This window comes from Capra hircus, chromosome 10 (genome assembly GCF_001704415.2).
Source record: "Capra hircus breed San Clemente chromosome 10, ASM170441v1, whole genome shotgun sequence".
Classification (NCBI taxonomy): domain Eukaryota; kingdom Metazoa; phylum Chordata; class Mammalia; order Artiodactyla; family Bovidae; genus Capra; species Capra hircus.
In genome coordinates this window covers 70,768,104-70,794,066 of record NC_030817.1, presented here as the reverse complement: position 1 = coordinate 70,794,066, position 25,963 = coordinate 70,768,104, and the positions used below count along the sequence as shown (strand labels likewise).

The 25,963-nt window shown below is 39.8% G+C and overlaps 1 protein-coding gene across 4 annotated transcripts in view; it reads left to right on the top strand.

The window, feature by feature from the left end:
* Window positions 236–25,963, top strand: part of C10H15orf41 (chromosome 10 C15orf41 homolog) — a 232,961-nt gene continuing 207,233 nt past the window's right edge. For 3 of the 4 annotated variants that reach the window (XM_005685467.3, XM_013966954.2, XM_018054491.1), the window contains exon 1: window positions 236–538. In XM_005685467.3, the coding sequence (XP_005685524.1) occupies window positions 438–538 (101 nt within the window). In that variant the 5' untranslated portion in view covers window positions 236–437. Of the gene's footprint in view, window positions 539–25,342; window positions 25,593–25,963 lie in introns of all 4 variants that reach the window. The other variant, XM_013966957.2, reaches the window with a different exon arrangement.

Below are 25,963 nucleotides of genomic sequence, written 5' to 3'. Positions count from 1 at the left end.
CTGATCGATGCGCCAGGACTCCCTGGCTTCTGGCAACAGGGAAGGCATTAAAGCCAAGAGCCTCCCGCGTTAATCTCAGGTGGGCCATGCCCAGGGACCTCCCCTTGGAGACTTAGGCCCCACCTCTGCCTGCGGCCGTTACTTCCTGGTTGGCTTGCCCTTAACTGACATGGCGGCTAGCTGCCTTCGGCTGGGCCTACTGCGGCTGCTCAGAAAGCCAAGAAAGGGCAGTCTGTCTACAGCCCGCCTCCCGCCGCGGAGGTGCCTGGTGAAGTCTAGGCTTGTGCACCCAGGGGTGCAGGAGCTTAGGGGGCCAGGAAGTCGGAGACACAGCGCTGTGCTGCTGTGTACGCACCCTCGTTTGTCAACAGCAAGCCTGCTCGAGACAAGGGTGTTCTCTTTACTTTCCCTTGTCATCTCCCTGTCCCTGGCCCAGCATGATACTGACCAAAGCCCAGTACGACGAGATAGCCCAGTGCCTAGTGTCTGTGCCGCCTACCAGGCAGAGCCTGAGGAAGCTGAAGCAGAGGTTCCCCAGGTAAGTGCCCATCTCGCCCCCACAGAGCCCTTTTGCCTGCAGCAGCTGTGCCTGGCAGCCCAGCCAGTGCTTAGGAACCACGTGTCACACATAACTGGGGAGGAACACGAGTGTCAGTTGTTAGGAGATCAGGGATTCAAAAAGGTTTCTTCTTTGACCAGCCTTATAGGAGAGTCTTAATGGATGAATCCCAGGCAGCCTTCCAAGGCCATGCAATTAAGTTCAAATCAACAAATGTTGGTTGAAAACTTGGTTTTTGCTAGTTGATGGGTGCACATAAATAGGTGCTGCATAAATTTGTTATTATTGTTTAATTGCTAAGTCGTGTCCTACTCTTTGCAACCCCATGGACTATGTAGCCTGCCAGGCTCCTCTGTCCATGGAATTCTCCAGGCAAGAGTACTTGAGTGGGTTGTTATTTCCTTCTCCAGTGGATCTTCCCCTCCCAGGGATCGAACTGTATCTCCTGCATTGGCAGGCAGATTCTTCACCCTTGATCCACCAGGGAAGCCTCCTTGCATTAATGTCTAGTGGCTAATTGGCAGATTCTAGGAATGAATGACAGGTGGCAGGGCTCTCTCAAAGTGGAAATACGAATTGTAGATTCAAAAGATGAAAATGGAGGACACTTTTAATTGGCCTCTTGAAACAAAGGAGAGTACAAGCCTAAAGGGGACTCTTCTGGTTGACTGTGGCTCTCTGCTGCAACAAAGTGACCTCAAGTGTTCCAAGCCAGTCAGAGACTGGTACCCTACGGATTCTACTGTTGCATCAAGCAACCATATGGATGCACAGATGGGGGATGGCAGAGGACAAGAGAGGAGATAACAGAGGACGAGATGGTTGAATGGCATCACCAATTTAATGGACATGAGTTTGAGCAAGTTCCAGGAGATGGTGAAGAACAGGGAAGCCTGGTGTGCTGCAGTCCGTGGGGTTGAAAAGAGTCGGACATGACTGAGCGACTGAACAGTAACAACAACATTGGATACACATGCCAGGTGTATTTCATCCTTCCCTTCTCCCTGCACATGTCTTTTTTCCAAAGATTTTTAGGCTTATCCAACTTTCTAAGAAAGGACTTTAGCAACTATATGCTATAGATTTCCTCATTTTAAAGATGTATAAACTGAGGCCCTGACATTACACAAAGAACCAATCCAGGACCAGAAGGGTACTTGTCCCATGTTTAAAGTATAGAGTGTTTGTTTACTGTTATTCTGTTTTAAAGCCAAATCCAAATTTATTCCATTTTACTCTGTGGCACTGAACACCATGAGCTTCCTTGTCTTTGACATCATCAAGAAGTGTTTTCTAACAGAGAGATTATTGGATAATTGGTGTTAGTAATGTACAAATTTAAGGTCTTTTATGACTCAGTTTTTTCCTTGAAAGACTCAGTTTTCCTAACCTGTAATATGAAGGGATCTCGTTTGAGTATTATCCAGATTTAATTTATCCTGTTATAGTCTTTAGGATTTTTATCAGATTTGCTAGCAAGTAACAAAATTGACTGAGTTAGAATGGGTGAAGGCTGGTCAGGGAATAGATTTTTCTGGGCAATTTCAAGATACATCATGCACTTAGATAATTCTGCTCTCATTATGTACTTATATTAGCACTGTATTTTTGCTTCTCTCTTTTCCTCTCTTCTCTTTCTGCTTCATTCTTTTCCTTTTTTTTCCATAGCAAATACCTTCTCTCCATTAGAGGTAACCTCTTCTTACTTTTATTAAGGTTTTATGTCTTTTTTTTTAATTGGAATGTACTTGCTTTACAGTGTGTTTTTGCTGTATAAAAACATAAATCAGCTATATGTGTGTATGTATAGCCTCTCTCCCACCCCTCCCCCATCCTACCCCCCTATTCCTCAGTGAGCACTGGGTTGGGCTCCCTGCGTTATACAGCAGCTTCCCACTAGCTATCTGTCTTACACAGGATAGTGTCTATGTCAGCGCTACTCTCTCAATTCACCCCACCCTCTCATTCCCCTCCCTGTGACTACAAGTCTGTTCTCTATGTCTGCGTCTCTCTTCCTGCCCTGCAAATAGGTTCATCAGTACCATTTTTCTAGATTCTACATGTGTGCATTAATGAAGTACACTTACGAAAGACTCCCATTCCTTTGGGGCACCATGTATCTTGCCTATTCTCATATGCCTTTTTTGAGATATGGCATCCGATATGTATCTCCAAATATTTTTGCTTCTTTCAAATACCATTTAGGGTATAACTAACTCTTCTTTTACTGGAAAGTTTATTGAGAGAGCTGTACTACCAATCTGCAGAAGGAATTGAAGAGCAGCTTGGGTAGGAATTCCGTACAGTGTGTAATTTGAGAGTTGGCCTCAGTTTGCATTATAGCACTGTTTTACTTTAGATGTTGGATGCAAAGGACTTGAACAGCCTTTAGGTTTGACAGTTCATTTTACCTGAGGATTAATCAAGTAAGGACCTCAGAGATAATTTCTGGTGGTTCAAAGAAGTTAAGTGGCTTGTCAAAAAGCCTGGAGATATTGGATGGCTCAAAAGTGTCTAGAATACAGGTTTCATGACTTTCAGTTCAGAGTTGTATACTAAGCCACCTTAATTATTTTTGATATTAATAACAGCAGCAATAATTTTTTTGTGTGATGTTCACCTAAGTTGAATTCTGAAAATAAAGTACTGAAATGCTTTTTAAAATTGCTGAAAATTTTTACTTTGCTGATTTTAAAAGCAGTACATGCTCAGTAAAGAAAATTTTAAAATATCCATAATCTTTCAGCTCTGAAAACTTCTGTTAATATATTTTAAAAATATTTCTAGTCTTTTTTTTCTGTGCAATACTTTCTTTGCTAATATAGTTTATAGGTCCTGTTTTTTCTCATTTAACATATTGTAAGCATTTCTCATCTTTAAAAAGTCCTTATAATTTATTTCAAATAACTAATAATATCCACATTCTAGATGTACTTGCTGGACATCAAGAGTTTTGTTTTTCTAATTTTCTGATATTATTTCTGTATTCATATCATGCCAAGTCTGCTTGTTTTCCTATTAATACTTTAGAATCTCAGGAATTGAGAACGACAATATCATCAGTTTTCAAACTTTTGGTCTCTTCAAACTCTAGAAAAGTACTCAGGACCCCAGAAAACTTTTGTTTACATGGGATTTATCTGTTGATATTTACCAAAATGTAAATTAAACCTAAGAAATTTAAAAAATTGCTTATTTATTTTAAAGATTAATAACCATAATTTCAAAAAGCTAGTGAGAAAAATGGCCTTGTTTCGCACTTTTGCAAATCTCTTTACTACCTGTCTTAACAGAAACAAGATCGGTCTGCTTCGGCATTCAACTTGTGATATGCTATCTTGATTAAAGAATATGAAGAAATTCTGGCCTTAGACAAAAATGTAGTTGGAAAAGTATTTTTGTTACTACATAGTACCCAACAAGTGGTATTTTTCTTAGAAGTTAATTGCAATGTGGAAAGTGAAACCATATATAGAACTTTTTGGCCAGTCTTGAACTTTGAGTGGATCTTTCTTTCACCCATGCATAGTTCTTATCATCACGCATTGTTCATTTGCAAAATATTGGTTGTGAGTTATGCAAATCTAAATGTTGTCACCTTTCATTACACAGCATCTAAAACAATCACATTTGTTTATATCCCCACTGATTTCATCAGAAAAGTCTGTAGGATTTGAAGCTGTAACACTTACGGTGATGGATGCAGAGTTTTCCAATATTTGATTTTCCACTTGAAAGCTCAATTTTTTCATTGACAACAGATACTATTGGTTGTTTCTCTTGAAGTGACAGGCTCATGTTGTTTATTTTTGAGAAAATGTCTGCCAGATACCCAAATGTGAATAATCATAGTTTGTTCATCATTCATCCAAGAAAAAATGGTGTTCCATGGAAAGGGCACCCAGAGTTCAGCTCTGAAACAGTCATACAAATGCTTTCCCTTCAGATAGTCATCATGGTTCAACATGCAGTAGACGTGCTTTGGGTTTACCTCTTATTTAGTTATGCAGAATGTTAAGAGAATGTGTATCTAGAGTTGAGATTTAATAAAATTAATAGGTGAATCTTAGGATATTCTTATGTGAAACTGGCTTGCTTTCTTCCTGCAAGCATGAGACTCCTAGGCCAGTTGTGTGCAGCCTTGGTTTGTGCTCAGGAGCTGGCAGTTTGGGCCACCATTCTTTTTGCACCATCAGTTTGAATGTCACACAGAAGAAAAAGCAAGTCAAGTCTTATTGTTTCTGTAAAAATAATTTTGACCTTGTAGACCTTTGAGAGAGTCTCAGGGACTCTAGGGGTCCATCAGCCTCACTTTAACAACCGGTAGCAGTTGACATGACTGAGCAACTTCACTTTCACATTTCACTTCCATGCATTGGAGAAGGAAATGGCAACCCACTCCAGTGTTCTTGCCTGGAGAATCTCAGGGACGGGGGAGCCTGGTGGGCTGCCGTCTATGGGGTCGCACAGAGTCAGACACGACTGAAGCGACTTGCAACAGCAGCAGCAGCAGTTTCAAACTAATGTAGGTCAGGAAGCAACAGTTAGAACTGGACATGGAACAACAGACTGGTTCCAAATAGGAAAAGGAGTAAGTCAAGACTGTATAGTGTCACCCTGCTTATTTAACTTATATGCAGAGTACATCATGAGAAATGCTGGGCTGGAAGAAGCACAAGCTGGAATCAAGATTGCTGGGAGAAATATCAATAACCTCAGATATGTAGATAACACCACCCTTATGGCAGAAAGTGAAGAGGAACTAAAGAGCCTCTTGATGAAAGTGAAAGAGGAGAGTGAAAAAGCTGGCTTAAAGCTCAACATTCAGAAAACGAAGATCATGGCATCTGGTCCCATCACTTCATGGCAAATAGATGGGGAAACAGTGTCAGACTTTATTTTTTTGGGCTCCAAAATCACTGCAGATGGTGACTGCAGCCATGAAATTAAAAGATGCTTACTCCTTGGGAGGAAAGTTATGACCAACCTAGACAGCATATTGAAAAGCAGAGACATTACTTTGTCAACAAAGGTCCACCTAGTCAAGGCTATGGTTTTTCCTGTGGTCATGTATGGATGTGAGAGTTGGATTGTGAAGAAGGCTGAGCGCCGAAGAATTGATGCGTTTGAACTGTGGTGTTGGAGAAGACCCTTGAGAGTCCCTTGGACTGCAAGGAGATCAAACCAGTCCATCCTAAAGGAGATCAGTCCTGGGTGTTCTTTGGAAGGACTGATGTTGAAGCTGAAACTCCCATACTTTGGCCACCTCATGCGAAGAGTTGACTCATTGGAAAGACCCTGATGCTGGGAGGGATTGGGGGCAGGAGGAGAAGGGGACGACAGAGGATGAGATGGCTGGATGGCATCACCGACTCGACGGACATGAGTTTGAGTAGACTCCAGGAGTTGGTGGTGGACAGGGAGGCCTGGCATGCTGCGATTCATGGGGTTGCAGAGTCGGACACGACTGAGCAACTGTACTGAACTGACAGGGACTCTAGGGGTCCATCAGCCTCACTTTAAGAACTGTTAGCAGTTTCAAACTAAAGGTTATTTATATTTTGAAGGATTTTGATGTTTATTGACAAATTACTATCAAAAAGATAGTAATTTTTGATCCATTCCTGGATCAGAAAGATTCCTTGGAGAAGGGAATGGCAACCCACTCCAGTACTCTTGCCTGGAAAATTTCACGGATGGAGGAGCCTGGAGTCCATGGAGTCACAAAGAGTCAGACATGACTGAGCTACTAAGTCGCCTAGCTTCATTTGATGCTACTATTGGTTGGTTATAGTTGTCCTTTTCTAAAGACCCCTTTCCCCATGCATTTTAAACTGTCAACTTTTCCCATAGGAAATCTTGTATTTCATTCTTTTTGGCTTCCTGTAACAGTTTGTTCTTGGGAAATGACTGGGCTCTGCCTTGTTTTATCTGAGTCATAGTTGTTTAGTCACTCAGTCTGACCCTTTGAAGCCTCAAGGACTGTAACCCACCAGGCTCCCCTCTGTCCATGGGGTTTTCCAGGCAAGAATTCTGGAGCGGGTTGCTGTTTCCTTCTCCAGGGATCAAACCCGCATCTTCTGCAGGTCTTCTGCATTGCAGGCCAATTCGTTACCGCTGAGCCAACAGGAAAGCCCCTCTGGAAAAGGAGGAATAAAGCTCCACAGCTGGGAAGTAAGAGAAACATGATTCAAACCCAGGCAGGGTCTGACTCCAGATTCTCCCTCTCCCTCTTCAATTCCTTGAGGCTGTTGTGAAGATTAAGTGAAATAAGACATGTGAAACAGGAACAGTTAGTATAGTACAGAGGTTCTAGTAAGTATTTAATAGGTGGTATGATTACTGTTATTATTAGAATTTAGTAAATTGCTTACAGTAGAAGAAATGTCTAGCTAGTAACTTTTGAAACATAGAAGATGCAAATTTGCTCTAACATGGATCAGTTAGTTGATTGTATGCCTTTGAACACATAGATTGATCATTAGTTGAATATGGCTTGTATATCAGAAACCTGCCTTATATCTTTCATAGCAATGTGTAATACCATTAAAACAACAACAACAACAACTTTTAAATCTAAAGTCACGGACTTTTTTAGAATGATGGTAGCACATTGAAGGTATGGGCTTCCCTGGTGGCTCAGACTGTAAAGAATCTGCTTGTAATGCGGGAGACCTGGGCTCAATCCCTGAGTTGGGAAGATCCCCTGAAGAAAGGAATGGCTACCCCCTCCATTATTCTTGTCTAGAGAATTCCATAGACAGAGGAGCCTGGCAAGCTACAGTCCATGTAGCTTTAATGTGATACCACTCATGTTGTCACAAAGAGTGGGACATGACTGAGTGATTTTCACTTTCACTTATTGACGGTATAATTAATACTACAGGGCTTGGTTTTGCTGAAATTGGAAGATTGTTTCTATTGACCTTGTTCTCTCAATTGAATTGAAAGTTGGTACTCAATTAGTGGTCAATTTTCTATACTTCTGATAATGTTATGGTATACCTGAGTTCCAGAGTCATGAGTGAGAATAGCTCATAAAGGGAAAAAACATCAGCCTTTTATTGAACTGGAAATTCTTTTAAGTGTTTTTGCCAAGAAAATATAATTAATTTATATGACTTTCAAAAATAATACTTATATTTAGGAATATTTCTGTATTGATCATTACTGCAAATTGGGAAAGAAATTGGCCTAAGAATATGATTATTTTATGTGTTTCCTTTAGTCATCTTTAAAAACATGCTTTTTTACTCTATAAGATTTCAAGTCTTTATTTTGTTGCTGTGTTTGTGAAAAAGTGAAAGTGAAAGTCACTCTGGACTGGGTAGCCTTTCCATTCTCCAGGGAATCTTCCCAACCCAGGGACTGAACCCAGGTCTCCTGCATTGCGGATGGATTCTTTACCAGCTGAGCCACAAGGGAAGCCCCAAGAATACTGGAGTTGGGGTAGCCTGTCCCTTCTCCAGCAGATCCTTCCGACCCAGGAATTGAACCCGGGTTTCCTGCATTGCAGGCGGATTCTTTACCAACTGATCTGTCAGGGAGAAAGACTCTTCTGGAAGCCTATTTTGTTAAGTATATGGCATCATCAGTTTCTGAAAGAAGTGCTTAACTTTTATCAGGTATTTGTGCCACTTTACATGTGCACAGTTAGAAAAGTGATATGAACTTGAATTCCTGCAAAGGAGTATTTGAAGAAAACCTCATATAGTGTTATCCAGAGAAGAACCTATATGCTGACAATATTTCTTATTAGTTTGAGGGGGAGACTTTTATGTTATTAGATTATTGACTTCATTTTTAAGTCTATATTCAGGCATCTGACTTCAGTCTACTAAGTAATAACTGATCCTGGAATGTTTGCTGGTACAATAAAAAGGAATTATATATTTCCCTAGGAGAAAAATGTTCAATAGATGTATAGGGTAATAATGTTCTATTATTTGACTTTCAGCAAATGTTGACTGAATTTCCCATTATGTTTTTATTACACATTTTGTGCAGTTTTGCCATATTGGTTGAATTTTCCTTAAAAAAGCAAACAACCGATATAAAAACCCTTCTTCAGAGTAAGCATGAAAAGTGACCTTAACATATTAAAGTCCTGTACTGTTATGAAAATCATGTGGGAGACAGGTAAAGAATAAATTTTCCTTTCTTTTATTTTTGGTTGTCTTTTTCTTGAAGGGAAATGTCTTCAAGTGATTGTTTTAGACATTCGGGTTTCAAATTGCTTCTTTGGAGAGCTTATACCAGGAAAGGCGCTTGGCCACAGTTCCTCACGGAATGACAAGTCTCCATTTCTTAGGGGAGCAGACAGACAGCTGCATCCAGCATGGTTTGGTCCGTGGGTTGGAAACCAGCATGGAGCTACCTGTGCATGATGGATTAATGATGGCACATGGGTGGTCATGAATCCAGCCCTTTTCTGGCCACTTTGGGGAACTTATTCTTGCTTCTACTTTTCTTTCTTTTCTCCATCCCTACCTTTCAGGAAGCATCTTGATAACATATTTAAGAGTTAATAATGCTTCCTTATGAACCAGTTTCCTTTTTGCCAAAGAACAGTGATCCAGTTGACAGTGTCAGCTTTTTCAAGCACCTTCCTTTTACTAAGGTGTGATCTTTTCTGTGCCTTCAAGACAGCAAATAAGTTTTTTGTTTTCGTGTTTTAACCTAGTGTGGTGTTCAAACTGTGACCCGATAAAACCTGCAGTCTCATTAAAATAACCAAGAGCTCTGTCGTTTTCCATCCAAAGTAAAATGTTAAAATATCTCAGGACTTACTTTTTTTTATGTGTTTTAAACATTGAGATTCAGTTGCTAAAAATGTTTGAAATTGGTTAAACTTAAGAGAAATAACTTCAACACCATGAGAATAAATATTTTGAAACAAAGCAATACAAGTAGAGGAAAAAAGTACGGTGGATTCATGTGTCTTGACACTGATGTTCAGTATAATACGTAAGCACTGGATCTTTCCTTGGCTGAATGCTGGCTCATGGGAATTGGGGCAATTCTGTGTGAAGCTCAGGCTTTTTCTTAGGTTGTCCTGGGCTTCCCTTGTGGTTCAGCTGGTAAAGAATCCATCCGCATTGCGGGAGACCTGGGTTCGATCCCTGGGTTGGGAAGATACCCTGGAAAAGGGAAAGGCTCCTCATTCCAGTATTCTGGCCTGGAGAATTCCATGGAGTGTATAGTCCATGGGATCACAAAGAGTCAGACATGACTGTAGCCATGAGTGAGTGAGGGAGTGTCCTGGGAGCAGTAGTCATTTTACCAGTCTGAGAAAATAGGTGGTGCATTTTCACTCCTTCCAACATAACTCATGTATTTATCTTCAATCTTCTGGTTATTGTTAGACCTTTCCTTTGCTTCAGGCCTAAAAGATGAGATATAAACTCGGATCTTGTATTTATTCTGTTTTAGGAAATAGGTATAGCAGACCCTTGATATTTACAAGTGCTATCAACTCTTGATATTTAGAAGAGATATCATTTACAACTTTTGAAAATCCTCAAATACACTGCTGGCACCGCATAGGATGGCAAAGGTCTCTAAAGTTTGTCATGTACTTTTTAATTAAGTTAAACTCACTTCTCAGCTAACTGACTTGCTGCTCCCCACATCAGCCTAGGGTCATGGAAAATTCAGATTGACCCTCAGCAAGTTTAGGAAATAGTGTTTGTCATGGATATTTGTGATCACTCTCAAAAAGTCAGAACTGGGTGTGTTTCATTTAAGACTGCTGTGGGTACCCAGCTCCAGCTCAGGACACATAGAAATGCAGGGTGAAACGCTTTGTGGTTTGTCAGTCGAGCTTGGGCTACACTTTAGCCCGCAAAGATTCCATAACTTGTGAGATGGTGTCTAAGACTTGGGGACTAAGGCTCTTTGTAGGTGACCTTTTTCGTAGGTGGAATGTGGGAGAGTAGAGCATCATTTAAACACATCTTACTACAATCATATGTGAAGTTAGACTGTTGATTTTTTTTTTCAATTTTTTGCTTGTGTCTAAAACTCTTTGAAGCTGATACCATCTTTTGTTTAAGGTATGTTACACTGCTGTTTGTTTTTGCTGATACTGTTGATAGAGAAAGCTAATGAAATTTGAAATTCACTTGCACTTCAAGAGTCTCTCTTATATCCCCAGTCCATTTAGCTCAGACACTAAATGGATTGGGGGTTGTAAGAGAGACTCTTGGTTGTATAGCATTGAAAACTTCACAGATCCTTGTAGCCTAGATGTAACAGATAGCTCACAAACATCATTTCTTAACTGATGCAGCTAACATTATCTAGATTCTTACTTCTTGAGGGCAGCTCAAATATATATTGTTATAAAAATACATTTAATGTCCAGTTCGTAACATTTTTGGGCTTCCCAGTTTGCTCAGTGGTAAAAGAATCTGCCTGCCAATGCAGGAGATTCAGGTTTGATCCCTGGGTTGGGAAGGTCCCCTGGAAGAGGGCATGGTGACCCACTCCAGTATTCATGCTGGAAAATCCCATGGACAGAGAAGCTTGGTGGGCTACAGTCCATGGGGTCACAAAAAGTTGGACACAACTGAGCAACCAAGCATGCATGCATCATAATATTTTGAATTTTTATGTGCACTTTGGTGGGCACGTTTAGAGCTGGTCATGTGTTGATCACAAAAGCCTCTCCTGAGGGATCTGCATAACTCTCATTATTTCAGATGCAGTGACTTAGAGAGTGCTGGACTGAGATCATAACTAGAGATCGTCTAGTCAAATTGGTTAGTGTTGAGAGAGGCAGAAACTGAGGAGGATTTGACCAGAATTACACACCTGGAGGCAAAACTCTCCTTTCATACTCTTTAGTTAGAGATTACCGACTGCGCTGGAAGTCTGGCGGGCCAGGCTGGTATCAGCAAGGAGTGAAGGCGAGGCGCTGGCCTGGTTGGGGTGGTGGCAAAGTGAAGGGACAGTTGTGTGCACGGACAGGACAGCCGCAGCCTTAGCCAGCCCTCTGCTGCCATGTCGGAATGTGGGCCTACGACTGCCAGGGCTTCTGTTCTCTAGAAAGCAGCTCTAGATCTGATTTTTCAGGGGGAAAAAAAAAATCCTGAATTTTAAATCTTGTCAATTTGTTTGAATTTTGAAAAAGCACTCTGTGGGCCAACAGTTTCCTGGCCAAACAGACTAAGTTTGTGGGCTGAATTTGGCCTGTAGCCCATGGGTGCTCAAGTTGGCTCTTTCCAGCTTGTGAGAGCGAATTGCAAGCATCTTTTCTCCACTCTGTACAATGTGACCTTGCATCAGCCATAGTGGGAGTGTTGACACCACCAAAATTGGCTACTGTGCAAACCTCAGCTTACCCGTATCTCCCCAGTTTACCAAAGACATTTATTTTATTTTTCATTGAGGCATAGTTGCTTTACAATATTGTGTTAGTTTTGCTGTGCAACACAGTGAATCAACTGTGTGTGTGTGTGTGTGTGTGTGTGTATCTCCCCTCCTTCTCTCTTTCTTTCTCCCCGCCCCCTTCCCCTCTCTCCCTGTCATCGCAGAGCACCAAGCTGTAGCCCCTATGCTATACTCTGTAAGCAGCTTCCCAGCAGCTATCTATCTATATAAGGCGCTTCTTAAGCCTCTGCACCACTGCATGCCATCAGCAATTTGAGACCTTTGCATTACACATTATGGCCCTGTGGCATATGTTTTCTAGAATTTTCTTTACCCAGTTTGCTGTGAGTTTTATAGCTTTTTTCCTAAAAAGAGCTCATAACACATATATCTGTACTTCATTGATTCTTATAAATTATAATATTTTTGTGAATGTTGGACTTTCTTCCCCCTCACCTTCACCCTTGGCTTTTTTTTTTTTTTTGGATCTGAACAGAGGATACATAATATTTTCCCCCACCATGGTCGTTATGGTAACTAGAATTCTAGTCAGTACCTAGTATATTGTAGGTGTTATGAATCATATTGTAATGGACATTTGATTGAACAGACCTGAAAAAAAAATGCTGCTTGATTATAAAACAAAAGCTATATACATGTCTCATTTAGGAAAATTAGCCCCTTTCAGAATAGAGTCATTGATTAAATTTAGTGATTATTCATTCTATAGGAATTTAGAAATGCTCCCATGGTATACCTAAGGGTTTATCATGTCAGAAATTATTTTAAGACAGACTTCAAGGTTAGTTGTTACCTCTTCGCTTGGCAATTGTTCCAATATAAAAAGGAAAATAAACATCTCTGCAGTTGTAATGAAAAACAATGGAATGGGGGGAGATAGCCAACTGATTACCATTTGATTTAGTACAGTTTTGTAAAGACTTAATTATCACATGTTCATGTGAGTATTTCTTTTCAAAGTCCAAAGTATCAGTAATAAAGTGACAGCATACAACTAAAACAGAAGTTTTATTTGAAAATAAAATCAACATTAGGCAAGCATATGTATATTTCAGAATGTACATATTCCGTGTGGGGGTGGGCCCACACCTGTGGTCTGGCCTGGTGGTATTGAGTTTGGCAGAGTTGTCATGGCTTGTGATTGACCTTGGGTGGTTTATTTAGCTCTCTCTGTTTATGGTTAATTATTGTATAAATTGATAGGAAGCAAAACCCTATTATTGTGAACTCCAGGAGGCCATTCAGTATTTTGTTGTAGAGGCAGTTTTTTATATTGGTTTCAAGAACTTGGCTTTGGAAATAGACATCTGAATTCTGGCTTCATGACTTACTTGCTGGTGACCTTGGTGCCTCAGTGTCCTTGTTTATAGAATGGGATTCTTAGGAACTTGAGATAAGTTAGCACATAAGAAATGATTAGGCAGTTCCTGGTACTGTGTCGAGTTAATTTTGCCTGCTGCTCTTACTGTTATCATTGTTGATTTAAGGATGCTTGTTGCAATGGTTCAGTTCAGTTCAGTTGCTCAGTCGTGTCTGACGCTTTGCAACCCCAGGACTGCAGCATGGCAGGCTTTTCCTTGCCATCACCAGCTCCCAGAGCTTGCTCAAACTCATGTCCATCAAGTCAATGATTCCTTCCAGCCATCTCATCCTCATCATCCCCTTCTCCTCCTGCCTTCAATCTTGCCCAACCTCAGAGTCTTTTCCAGTGAGTCAGTTCTTCATATCAGGTAGCTGAAGTATTGGAGCTTCAGCTTCATTTAGCATCAGTTTTTCCAATGAATATTCAGTGTTGATTTCCTTTAGGATTTACTGATTTGATCTCCTTGCAGTCTGAGGGACTCTCAAGAGTTTTCTCTAACACCACAGTTCAAGAGCATCAATTCTTTGGCCCTCAGCTTTCTTTATAGTCCAACTCTTACATCCATACATGACTATTGGAAAAACCATAGCTTTGACTAGATGGACCTTTGTTGGCAAAGTAATGTCTCTGCTTTTTAATATGCTGTCTAGGTTGGTCAAAGCTTTTCTTCTAAGGAGCAAGCATCTTTTAATTTCATGGCTGCAGTCACCATCTGCAGTGATTTTTGAACCCAAGAAAATAAAATCTGTTGCTGTTTCCACTGTTTTCCCATCTATTTGACATGAAGTGATGGGACCAAATGCCGTGATCTTAGTTTTTTGAATGTTGAGTTTTAAGCCAGCTTTTTCACTCTCCTATTTCATCAAGAGGCTCTTCAGTTCCTCTTCTCTTTCTGCCATAAGGGTGGTGTCATCTGCATATATGAGGTTATTGATATTTCTCCTGGCAATCTTGATTCCAGCTTGTGCTTCATCCAGCCCGGCATTTCGTGTGATGTACTCTTCATAAAAGTTAAATAGGCAGGGTGATGTACTCCTTTCCCAATTTGGAACCAGTCTGTTGTTCCATGTCCAGTTCTAACTGTTGCTTCCTGACCTGCATACAGTTTTCTCAGGAGGCAGGTCAGGTGCTCTGGTATTCCCATCTCTTTAAGAATTTTCCATAGTTTGTTGTGATCCACACAGTCAAAGGCTTTGGTGTATTCAATAAAGCAGAAATAGATGTTTTCTGGAACTTTCTTGCTTTTTTGTGATCCAACGGATGCTGACAATTTGATCTCTGATTCCTCTGCCTTTTCTAAATCCAGCTTGTGCATCTGAAGTTCTTGGTTCACGTACTGTTGAAGCCTCACTTGGAGAATTTTGAGCATTACTTTGTTAGTGTGTTGTGATAGTATCTGTGGTTATAATAGACTCAGTGTTAAAAACAGAAAAGATTTTATCTAAACCAGCCTCCTTATTTTCTAGATTTCCAAAGTGTTCTTCTTTAACCCCAGTATAATAGGAAACCAGCTTTTAGCACGTTAGGGTGAAAATATAATCCTTAGCTGATAATGGCAACCATGATGTGCTTTTGGATTGGTGGCAAAATGGACATCTCAAGGTTTAGATTGATTTCTCCCACTTAGAAGACGGTCGTGTAACATGATCAGTGCCTAAGACAGAATAACTGGAAATGTTAAAACCTGATACTTTTATTTTTAAAATTTTTATTGGAGTAGAGTTACTTTACAATGTTGTGTTAGTTTCTGCTGTACAGCAAAGTGAGTAAGCTATACTATATATATATATATATATATGCACACACATATATATGTATATTGGAGGAAACAATGGCACCCCGCTCCAGTACTCTTGCCTGGAAAATCCCATGGACGGAGGAGCCTGGTGGGCTGCAGTCCTTGGGGTCGCTAAGAGTCGGACACGACTGAGCGACTTCCCTTTCACTTTTCACTTTCCTGCACTGGAGAAGGAAATGGCAACCCACTCCATTGTTCTTGCCTGGAGAAACCCAGGGACAGGGGAGCCTGGTGGGCTGCTGTCTATGGGGTTGCACAGAGTCAGACACGACTGAAGTGACTTAGCATGTATGTATATGCCCTCTTTTTTGGATTCCCTTCCCACTTAGGTCGCCACAGAGCTTTGAGTAGGGTCCCCTGTGCTGTTATAGTGGGTTCCTGTGTGTGTGTGCATGTACTTAGTTGTTCAGTCATATCCAATTCTTTTCAGCCCCATGGACTGTAGACTGCCAGGCTCCTTCCTATGTTCATGGAATTTTCCAGGCAAGAGTACTGGAGTGCATTGCCATTTCCTACTCAAAGGCATCTTCCTGGCCAAGGGGTTGAACCCTCATCTCTTATGGGCTGGTACATTCTTTACCACTAGTGGCACCTGGGAAGCCCCATAGTCCTTTCTTATCAGTGAACTGTTACATACATAGTATCAATAGTGAATTTATGTCAGCCCCTATCTCCCAATTCATTCCACCCTCCCTTTACCCCCTTGGTGTCCATATGTTTCTTCTCTATGTCTGTGTCTCTCTTCTCTTTCTGCCCTGTGAATAAATTCATCTGTATCATTTTTCTAGATCCCATATATAAGTGATATTATATGATATGTGTTTTTCTCTTTCTGACTTCACTCTGTATGAGAGTCTCTAGGTCCATCCATGATGGCTGATAAAGCCTGAGAATTTTAGAAAAGTATGTTCTTATAATTACTTTTCTCAGAACGCACCCCCCCCCCCGATATTGTGGAAGCTCTTTTATGTTTTTACTTCATCTTGATAACAGAGTGGTTATGAATTTATGAAAGATATTTGTGTGAATACCAGTTTTGGAGTCAGGCTTTTGTACCAGAAAGTCACTTGAGTCCAGTAATTATATGAGTTCAAGTGAAAGTCTTCCAGGGCGTGGAGAGTTTGTTGGATGCTCTAGGTCATTACATGAGTGTGAATGTTGATTTCAGTGTTTAATATAAAGATTAATAACTTAGAAGAACTAGTGTTTTTAAACAATTTAAAATCTATTCATGATGCCAATACTGTTTATGAAAAGACCTTGTGGTAAACACAAAGAAATTATAGAAACTTTTTTAAAGAAAATTGATTTATTGTTTCTTAAGGCTTTGCTTATTATTAATTACAATGTATTCTGGAATGCTGCCTGCAAAGAATTTGCTTAATTTATCATATTTGTGCAGTTCTGCTGATCATATAGTTGCAGTAATAATGAGTTGGGCAATATAGTAATTCTTGCCCTTCCTTTGATATTATATTTTATTTATTTATTTATTGGCTGCTCCGCCACAGCATGTGGGATCTTTGTTCCCCAACCAGGGATTGAACTTATGTTCCCCTGCATTGGAAGCGTGGAGTCTTAACCACTAGCCCACCAGGGAAACCCCTTTTCTATTGTATCAGAGAGCATATCTTCTAAGTTTTTGGTCATAGAGGCTTTCAGCTTTTGATATGCTTCACTTAAACTGCTTAGGCCAGATTGGAATAAAAGTATTAAAACTGATTAGCAATCTTCATGCTTTAAAAAATAATAATACTTAAAAACTCTGAGTGACACTCTGAAAAATAGCTGCCTGTAGCCAAAGATGGAAGTAAAAGTCATAACTATACTATAGATTATATTTTGAGGGCAATTATTTTCCATATAACTCTTGTGAAGTGTGAAAACAAGATTCAGTTTTCATGTTAGAGGTGTAAGGAGACTAGATTTGCTGCATTTTCATGAAAAATACTTTATTCATGTGCTGGCTTTTTGGACAATTGTATTCCGCACTGTATTACAGTGGCACAATAAATTGCTGAATATACTGTCTGCTGAATATGACTTTACCATGAAAAATTTGATGCATGGAGAAGGAAAGGTTGGAATATATCAACCTTTTCTGACAAGGGACTTCGAATTTTGACCTAATACAGGTGACCTTTGTGCGCAATAAAAGTGAGCTTAATCTTGAGGTCAAGGTGGAGGTGAATGGCAGGGCAGTGTGGCAGAACTTATGCTGATTGTGGGTACTTCAGAGCCTACGTAGCTATTGGCTAAATGGGAGTCTGGCACTTTTTTTTTTTTTTTTTCAATTTTAAACATTTCCAGGAGCTTATTTATAGCTAGTTGTTTAGCTTTTTAATGCCATCCCATTTCCTCAAAGCTCAGCTATCTGTTTAGCTGTGGTAAGTTTGTCTGTTTTTATAAAGTTTACTGTTTCTGAGTGAAAGGCATGAGTGTGCTATTATTTTCTGCTCTGTAGATAAGCCTTAGCTAAAAATAAAAATGTTCTTCTGGCTTATAGAAAAGACAACTGACATATATAACCTTGGAACTGAAAATACATCTTCTTTGAAGAGGGTTTATTTCTTTGACAAGTTGAACTTTTGTCATCTAACTTTGGAACTGTCAGAAGAATTTTTAAGTACTCTGTACCTTTATCTAGATTATAATTAAGAGAACTCTCATGAATTATTGTCTTAAAAGGTTTAGTTGATTTAGAGACTGGTTATTCCCTTGAAACTTTCTTTGAAATGCAACTGCTAATGCATTTATGTTATAATATAATATGATATAAACTATTTTTAAGGTTTTACCTGCCATGCATTGAAGAAAAAAATGTTTAAAAACATAAATTTCACTAGTGACTACCTCAACGGTTTTGTCACAGATGAAACTGCACCTTAGCAAAGCATCAGGAAAAAACCTGCCAGCAGTTATGTTTTCTGAACACTTAGTGAATATTCTGCCCAAATAATTGGTTGGAACAACAAACAGTCAGGGGGAGAGTGTCAGAGACTTCTAAGGGAAAGAACTTCTCCTCTTTTAATCGAGCCTGCAGAATATATTCCCTGGGACTGATCAGCTCTGGAGCGCTGAGGTTTGATGATTGGAATGGCAGGAAAGCATGCTTTCAGGACATAACGAATTGACGAGGCCATCCATCATTTGTTAGCATACGCTGAAACGTGGGCTGTGTGTGCAGAGGCCAGTGATTTAGTAAATACTTGGGAGATGAATAGAGCTCACACACAGGGGAAGATATTGCTGTCCTTCAGCAGCCCGAGACCCAGGCGCCTGCTGAGAAGGCCCTCTGACAGCACATCATCAGTAACTGGCCTGTCACAGTCAGCGGTGCCCACCAACCATCGCCAGTATATTAAATGCATTTTTAATATCTGCTTCAGTAGATTTAATGAAGAAAATTGAGTTTCCATACTCCACGCGCTGCTTCTTCAAGTGTTCTAAGGCATGGACTTTTGCCTGCAGAAGGGGAAAGACCATGCTGGGAGTTAGAAGAGCTGATTGAAAAGGACACTCAGACAGAATAATGTGCAAACGACAAATACTTTGAGCAGCGTTGGCATCTTGTTGACGTTTAAAAAAGCTCATTTTTTTTTTAAAGGGTTTATGATTTAGTTCCTAATTCCTTCCTTCCCTCCCCAGCCTTTTCCCTAGAAGGGTTGAACCTGCTGCTAAGAGATGTATGCCTATTGATCTGAAAGGAATATTAAGGGAATATTATGATTTGGCATATTTTGAACAGAGACTCGGTTTTCAATTAGTTTGTGTGTTGAGATACTGTTTGAGTCTTAGGATTTTTTGCATGAAGACATAAAGTAGGTTTTGCTTAGCTAGTTGGCTTCCATACTTTTGTTGAACTTGTTAATCAAGTTGGTGTATTTTTGTCTGGGATCATGCTCAAAATGAATGTGAAAAAAATTTGTTGGCAGCTTGATTAAAAAGTGCTCATATACTTTCTTAGACTAGATGGTTTCTTTAAAAATTGTGATTCAAAAATGTTCAATTTTTCTCTCCTAGCAAAGTACATAGATTCCTTTTTAATGAGTTTCAGTGTTGACATTATTTACTACAAAATAGCAAGACAACCAATTAGATATAGTTGCAAGCGTGTACTTTAAAGGTTTCCACTTTTGTTTGGAAAAAAAAAAAAAGAAATCCCAAATATGCTCTCATGTTCACAGAAGAAGAAGCTATAGAATGGGACCTATAAATCTGATTCCTGCATGTGTCAAAACAGTAATGTATTAAATGCATATTATTATAAAAATTTAAGACATGTCTTAAACACACTTACATTTTTATAACACATGGCAATATTAAATAATACATTTCCTTGTTAGCATCTGTTTGCCGTCATTGTTGGCAAGACCTATGATTTATTGCTTAAATTAATGACCAAGGCCATTTTGGACCTGATATATGCCCCTAAGCTTATTACATCACTAAATAAAATAAAATGTATGCACTTGTGACAGAGTTATTTTTATAATTGTTTATCCCTTTAAGTGCCCTATTCAGTGATTCACTGAAAGGTTCATAATGGTTGGCTTGTAACCAGAAAATAATCTCAGAAAGGTAAAATGTATTTCTTGTTTAGAAGTAAAATGCCAGACTTACGGTGATGATAGGGTCCCAGCAAGAATTTGCAACACTCAAACTCATTCTTCAGTGCTCTCAATTAACTCTTGTTGAATTTTTTGAGGCATAGCCCCCCCACCCCACCCAACCCCAACGTTTAATGCTGCCTATTAATACTGGTGCTCATCTTCGTATGATGTCTTCAATACAGATAAAGTGATTTTGTTCTAACATAAAGCTGCAAGGGTTAAATTCCTTACAAGGATTTGTCAGGTGCTGTTATCATGCATTAAACCAAGCAAGATTATTTTCCTATTTTTAGTTCTTTTCTTTGGGGAGATTGGAACTTTACTGTTTTTATATTGAACTCTATTTGACTTCATAGCCTTTATCTTTCCTTTCTAAGGGTGCAGTATGATAGACCCTTCAGTATTTTACAGTTACCAGCCTGACTTGTAATACAGTCTAGTATGGCTTCGCGGTTTTGCTCCTCAAGAAGTATCTCATTGACTGTCAGCTTTCCTGTCATATGATGGTGAGGCAAAGTGAGCCCTGCTTCTGGGCTGCAGTGTCTGCAGCTTGAAACATTTGGAGTCTCTTTGATACCTGAGAATAATACGCCTGGGAAGATTACTATTTTGCAGATATCTTGGGACAATTATCACTCATAAACGGAAATGAAATTTAGCTACTAAGAAAGGTCTTTTCCTCGTCTTACTTTCGTCTCACTTTTATTGCATCATTTTAAACAAAATAGTTCAGGGGTGATTGAAAGTTGTCCTTTCTTTCCCCCTTAGTTTTCCTTCCCAAAGCAGTTGATCTGATGAAGTTTTTAACACTTCTCTCAGAAATGATGAGGCCAACAAGTATTTGTGTTTTTCTTGGAAAATTATATTGACCTTTTCAACTCTGGGCTCTCATCTCCCACTTCTGATATTTGTATCACCCTGTTCATCTTATCTTCCTTGTCTGAGAAACCTACCTCCAGATAAAATATTTTAAAGGAAAATTGATGAGAAGGAGTCTTCAGTGCCATTGTCTAATTCTCCCTCTCTTTCTCTGTCTTGCTCCCCTTTTACGTTTTGGTTTTTCGAATATTGGTAAAGAGTTTTTTCTTTGACCATTATAGTTACTTTTGCCTGTTTATTTGCAAAGTGTACATTCCTGTCTATTGCTTTCTGTTTGACTGATAGTGAATTCCTTAAGGATAGGAACCCTGTGTTTTGCTGTGATTTTATCTTCCAATTCCTCCCATTGGTGCCTAGCACGGTATTGTGGTGCTTTTTATGCATTCAGTGAATTCTTGTGAACTTTCTTGTACAGGTCAGTGCTTATTTTTATGATCCCTTTTGCAAAGAAGAAAAGTTAGGAACATGTTTCTTCTTTTGGCCAGTATTGTTCAGTCTAGCACCACACAAAGAACTTGCTTTTCTTTCTATAGTGGTTTCTTAAGCTTTCAGTTTCTAGGTAAGGCTGTTTAACTCCTATTTAAAAATATTAAAGTATTCAGTAGGCAGCTAAGTGCTTAGCCTCACGTACTACTTAACACCAAATGAAAGTAAAATATAACGCAGACATGGAACCATTTGTTATCTTTTAGTAGATGAAGCAATGGCTGTGTAAACCTTAACCTTGTAATTTTGTGAGTCCCACTTTATCATGTAGCTGTAAGGGTAATCAAAATAAATCATGGGAGATGAATAAATATTTTCTAGTGCTTTCTCTGTGCTTTCAGAAGTGATGCTTGATCCATGAAATTTTAGTAAGTGTATTAAATAAAACAATATGATGTGCACTGTGTCAAATCTGATAAATTATTCGGTATAGGACGTTTATACAACATATGTTGAGCTGCTACGTGAACAGCTTAATGACTATAAATTATGTTAATCTGACTTGCCATTTTTATATTTTGTTAAAAGTTGCACTATTTGTACTGTGGATATATATATGTACACACATACATATATAAACACACGCACACACACACATATATATATATATATTGGGGGGCAGGGAGAAGAAGGCGTAAGAAAGGCACAGGTCATCTCTGCAATGTTCTGACAGTGATCCGGGGCTCCTCAGCTGTGCAGTGTACATAACACAGATGTTGGGGAGTCATCTGTCAGCCATGCCTCTCCTATGGAGTTAAAGTTCTAGAGGGAAAAGAATTTGACACAGTGCTGTCACTGTTCCATTTTCACAATAGAAGAGCATGCAAATATTGAACCTCCTGCTTAGCAGTAGTGCCCTGTCTAATGTCTGTGCTGGTTAGAATAAAAAATCATGGGTGCATCTTGGGCTCGGAGATCTGACAAAGGTCATGCTATGTTGGGCATTTGAATTGGAAATTGTCTGGACTTAGATTTTATAAAGCTCCCACTGTTGTGTGTGGGGAGAATTTCAGCAGGGTTTTGTCCCTGGAGAGGCCTCTTAGGCCCTTCTCTGTCCTATGAATGAATTTAGATGTGAGGGTTACTCCTGCCTTAAAACTGTTAAGTTCATTTTGCATACATCCCTAGAGAGAAAAACTGGCAGATGCTTTTGTCTTGGAAGTGTTTAAAAGAAAACTGCAGAGCAGGAACAAGAGAGAAAAGAGGCCCTGTGTGGAGTCCCAGAACATTTTGGAAATGGCCAATATGCAGTTTTCATCAGTATGAAGGCGGGGTGCAATATGGTGCCTGTAGCTCACGAGGGAATATGAATGTTGATTAAGCATACTCCCAGGCTTTGAAATTCTGAAAGCAGTGTCAGAATAATGGATGTTGAGCAAATGTCAAGCATTTGTTAATTTCTCTGTTATTTGGAGTTTATCTACCATGATCAATCAAATAAACTAGTGCTTCTCTCTTGTGGCATGTGCCATTGATATGGTGATTAGGTGGCAAGAGAGACCTTCTGCCTTTTCTCCAGGTAACAGATTATAAACGAGTAGACAGAGCTTTTCAGTTGAAGATCTGCTTATGGCTTTGTTTGGTAGAAATTTGGCTATTGACTGAGTACTCCAGTGATGGTATAAAAATCTGTGACCACATGCCAAAGATATTAACTATGGTACCATTTACACCAAAACCAGCACTGGTGTTATGATTTTCATCTAAATATTGTTTCCACTAGTTTCTAAAGCTTTGATGTAAAACTGGGTGAAAGAAGTTCAACCCTGGAAGAATTCTGACCTGTTAATGTTTGTTTGTTGATGGAGTTTTTTATCTGTTTATATTTATAGTTGTTATTTCTAACTCAATTATTGACTTCTGTTCTTTGGAGACAGTAGATTTGCTTCACATGGTTCAAAGTAGTTTCTTTCTATTATTTTTAGGAAGCAGCGCTACAGTGTTTTGATGCCCCACATGATCAAAAGGTCCTTTTGAGCAGTTACTCAGCTGCAGATTATTGTGCAGTAGTAATGTTCCATGCTGTGAGAAGCAGTTTCCAGTTAGACTGTGAATGGCCTTACCAACTGGGATTTCATTAGGGGTTGACACTAGGTACCCTGTTTAAGTGTCCTACCCCTGAGAACAATATAACTGAGACTGAAAGGGGGTTTTTGTGGGAAACTGCAGAGGCTGGAATCAGAGATGTGTAATTGGAGATTTGGTGTTTTTCACTTTCTGTTCCCTCTTTTCTTTTCTCAGTCCTCACCATGAAGCTCCTGTGATTCAGGTGGAGATGAATATGATCCTTCCCCGCCTAGATCTTGTGAAATAGATGCCTTTACGATTTTTGGCATGCTCTTCCTGCAGAACTGGATCTCCTAACGTGATCTGCCCCCTGCGTTTAAACCTCAGTGAACTTTCTCTTTATGGGATTTACAACTGGGCGGCTATAGGATATTCACCCCAAGGGCTGCCTGTGTAGTTTCTGGGGGGCTTCTTTCAATGTTGCCATAATGTCTCAAATAGTATGGCAATTTCCAAAGCAGACAGCCTTCAACTTTCTGTTCAGGTTAATAAGATGCTTTATCCACACTGTCTCCATCAGGCCTTTGGTTTGGGCTTTCTGTGCGACTGGAACTTTTAACCCTCTATGTAAAATCCTCATGTCTTGGCCTGGAACGTGACACCAGTGAACTCTACCACTGCAGAACTTCCAGCATCATATAAATAGAAGCACTACGGACTGGCTTTTCTAGACTTCTGTCTGAAAGCTCATCATGACCATTCATTACCCATAGCATCACTGAAACACTCACTCAGTCATACACCAAAACACTCAGCCTGTTACTGATTTGCAGTTCTCAAATCTATATTCCGTTCATGGGGGTAAAGCCCTTGTTCCTAGTTGAGATTAAAAAAGACATGAAAAATTTTGTTAACACTGATGAGAATTATAGTATAATAACAAGAGAGAGCACTATGAATTTCACATACTATTCTTTTTTTCTTTATGGCTTCACTGTGTAACTTGTGGGATCTTTGTTTCCAAACCAAGGATTGAACCCTGCCCTTGGCAGTGAAAGAGCAGAGTCCTAATCACTGGACCACCAGGGAATTCCCCACACTGTTAATTCTTAACTATGTGTACTCGTGAATGCTTCAACGCACTGTGGTGGAAGGTGTTGGTCGTTTTGGTGGGTGGTGTCCCTCAGTTCAGTTCAGTTCAGTTCAGTCGCTCAGTCGTGTCTGACTCTTTGTGCCCCCATGAATCACAGCACGCCAGGCCTCCCCGTCCATCGCCAACTCCCAGAGTTCACTCAAACTCAAGTCCATCAAGTCGGTGATGCCATCCAGCCATCTCATCCTCTGTCGTCCCCTTCTCCTCCTGCCCCCAATCCCTCCCAGCATCAGGGTCTTTTCCAATGAGTCAACTCTTCCCATGAGGTGGCCAAAGTACTGGAGTTTCAGCTTCAGCATCATTCCTTCCAAAGAACACCCAGGACTGATCTCCTTTAGAATGGACTGGTTGGATCTCCTTGCAGTCCAAGGGACTCTCAAGATCTTGTCTTCTCCAACACCACAGTTCAAAAGCGTCAATTCTTTGGCGCTCAGCTTTCTTAACAGTTCAACTCTCACATCCATACATGATGACTGGAAAAACTATAGCCTTGACTAGACGGACCTTTGTTGGCAAAGTAATGTCTCTGCTTTTGAATATGCTGTCTAGGTTGGTCATAACTTTCCTTCCAAGGAATAAACATCTTTTAATTTCATAGCTGCAGTCACCATCTGCAGTGATTTTGGAGTCCCCAAAAATAAAGTCTGACACTGTTCCCTTAGTACTGGCCAAATTGTTAGCCTCTCTGTTTTGTATTTCAGTCAACTCTTCCAGTGTTTACACATAACTAAACTTTCCTTCCTCGTGTATTGCAACTATGAAATCATGAGTCATTAAAAAAAAAAAAAAGTACTGGGATAAATGTGTTTCCTACTGGACACACATTCTAATGATAGCCAAGATGTTTTGGGGACTCTTTGTTAAAAGTATTTTTAGAGCACATAACACTGTCTTTTAAATATCTCCAGTGGTGACAAACTGTGGTACTTTGAGAATGAATCTGGTGTCCAGAGACAGGCAAACATCATTAGATTTGAAAAATAATGGAGCTAATGCTACAAAACAATCATAAAGTCTGGATATATCATTATTTTGCCATGTTTTATAATTCAGTAACAGCCTTTTACTGTATATTTGTCTGTATTTCCAGATGTGGTGGCCCCCCAGTATTTTGATAAGATGTAAGATGTGACTATGAAGCTGGCTTTCTTGTATAGCCTGTGAAGTTGTTCTGAGCTGATTTCCACATACAAGTTCTGAGTAAAGGCAGCATCATTGGCAGTGAATGTACAGACTCTACTCCTTCTCTGGGATGATTACTTTGGCCAAAAATAGTTTGATTAATTTGTCCTTGTCTGCTCACTGAAAAATTTCATTCTGTTGCTTTATCCCCATACTGGGTAAGTATGTAGACTCTTCTTTAAGCCCCCTACTCCTCCCCCAACCCCACCCCCCACCCCTGCCAAACCCCCCACCCTTCCTGTGTTCCTCCAAGTAAGTATTCAGAGCTAAAACACATTTCCTCCCCATCATTTCTATTACCCATTTCTCTGGTGGTGGTTAATAAGTGATGAAATTGCCGAAAGGCACACGTCTTAAGGGAGGAGGAAAAGTGAAGCCTTAGGTATCAGCCAGTCTTTGAATACCATAGAGGTAGCTCTGTATGTGATTTTTAGTTAATTAAAAATTTTTTTGTTTAGAAAGGAAGACTACAGTAGTTACAGAATTTTATCCTGCAGCTTAAGAAGCATTTTCATAAAACTTTTTTCTT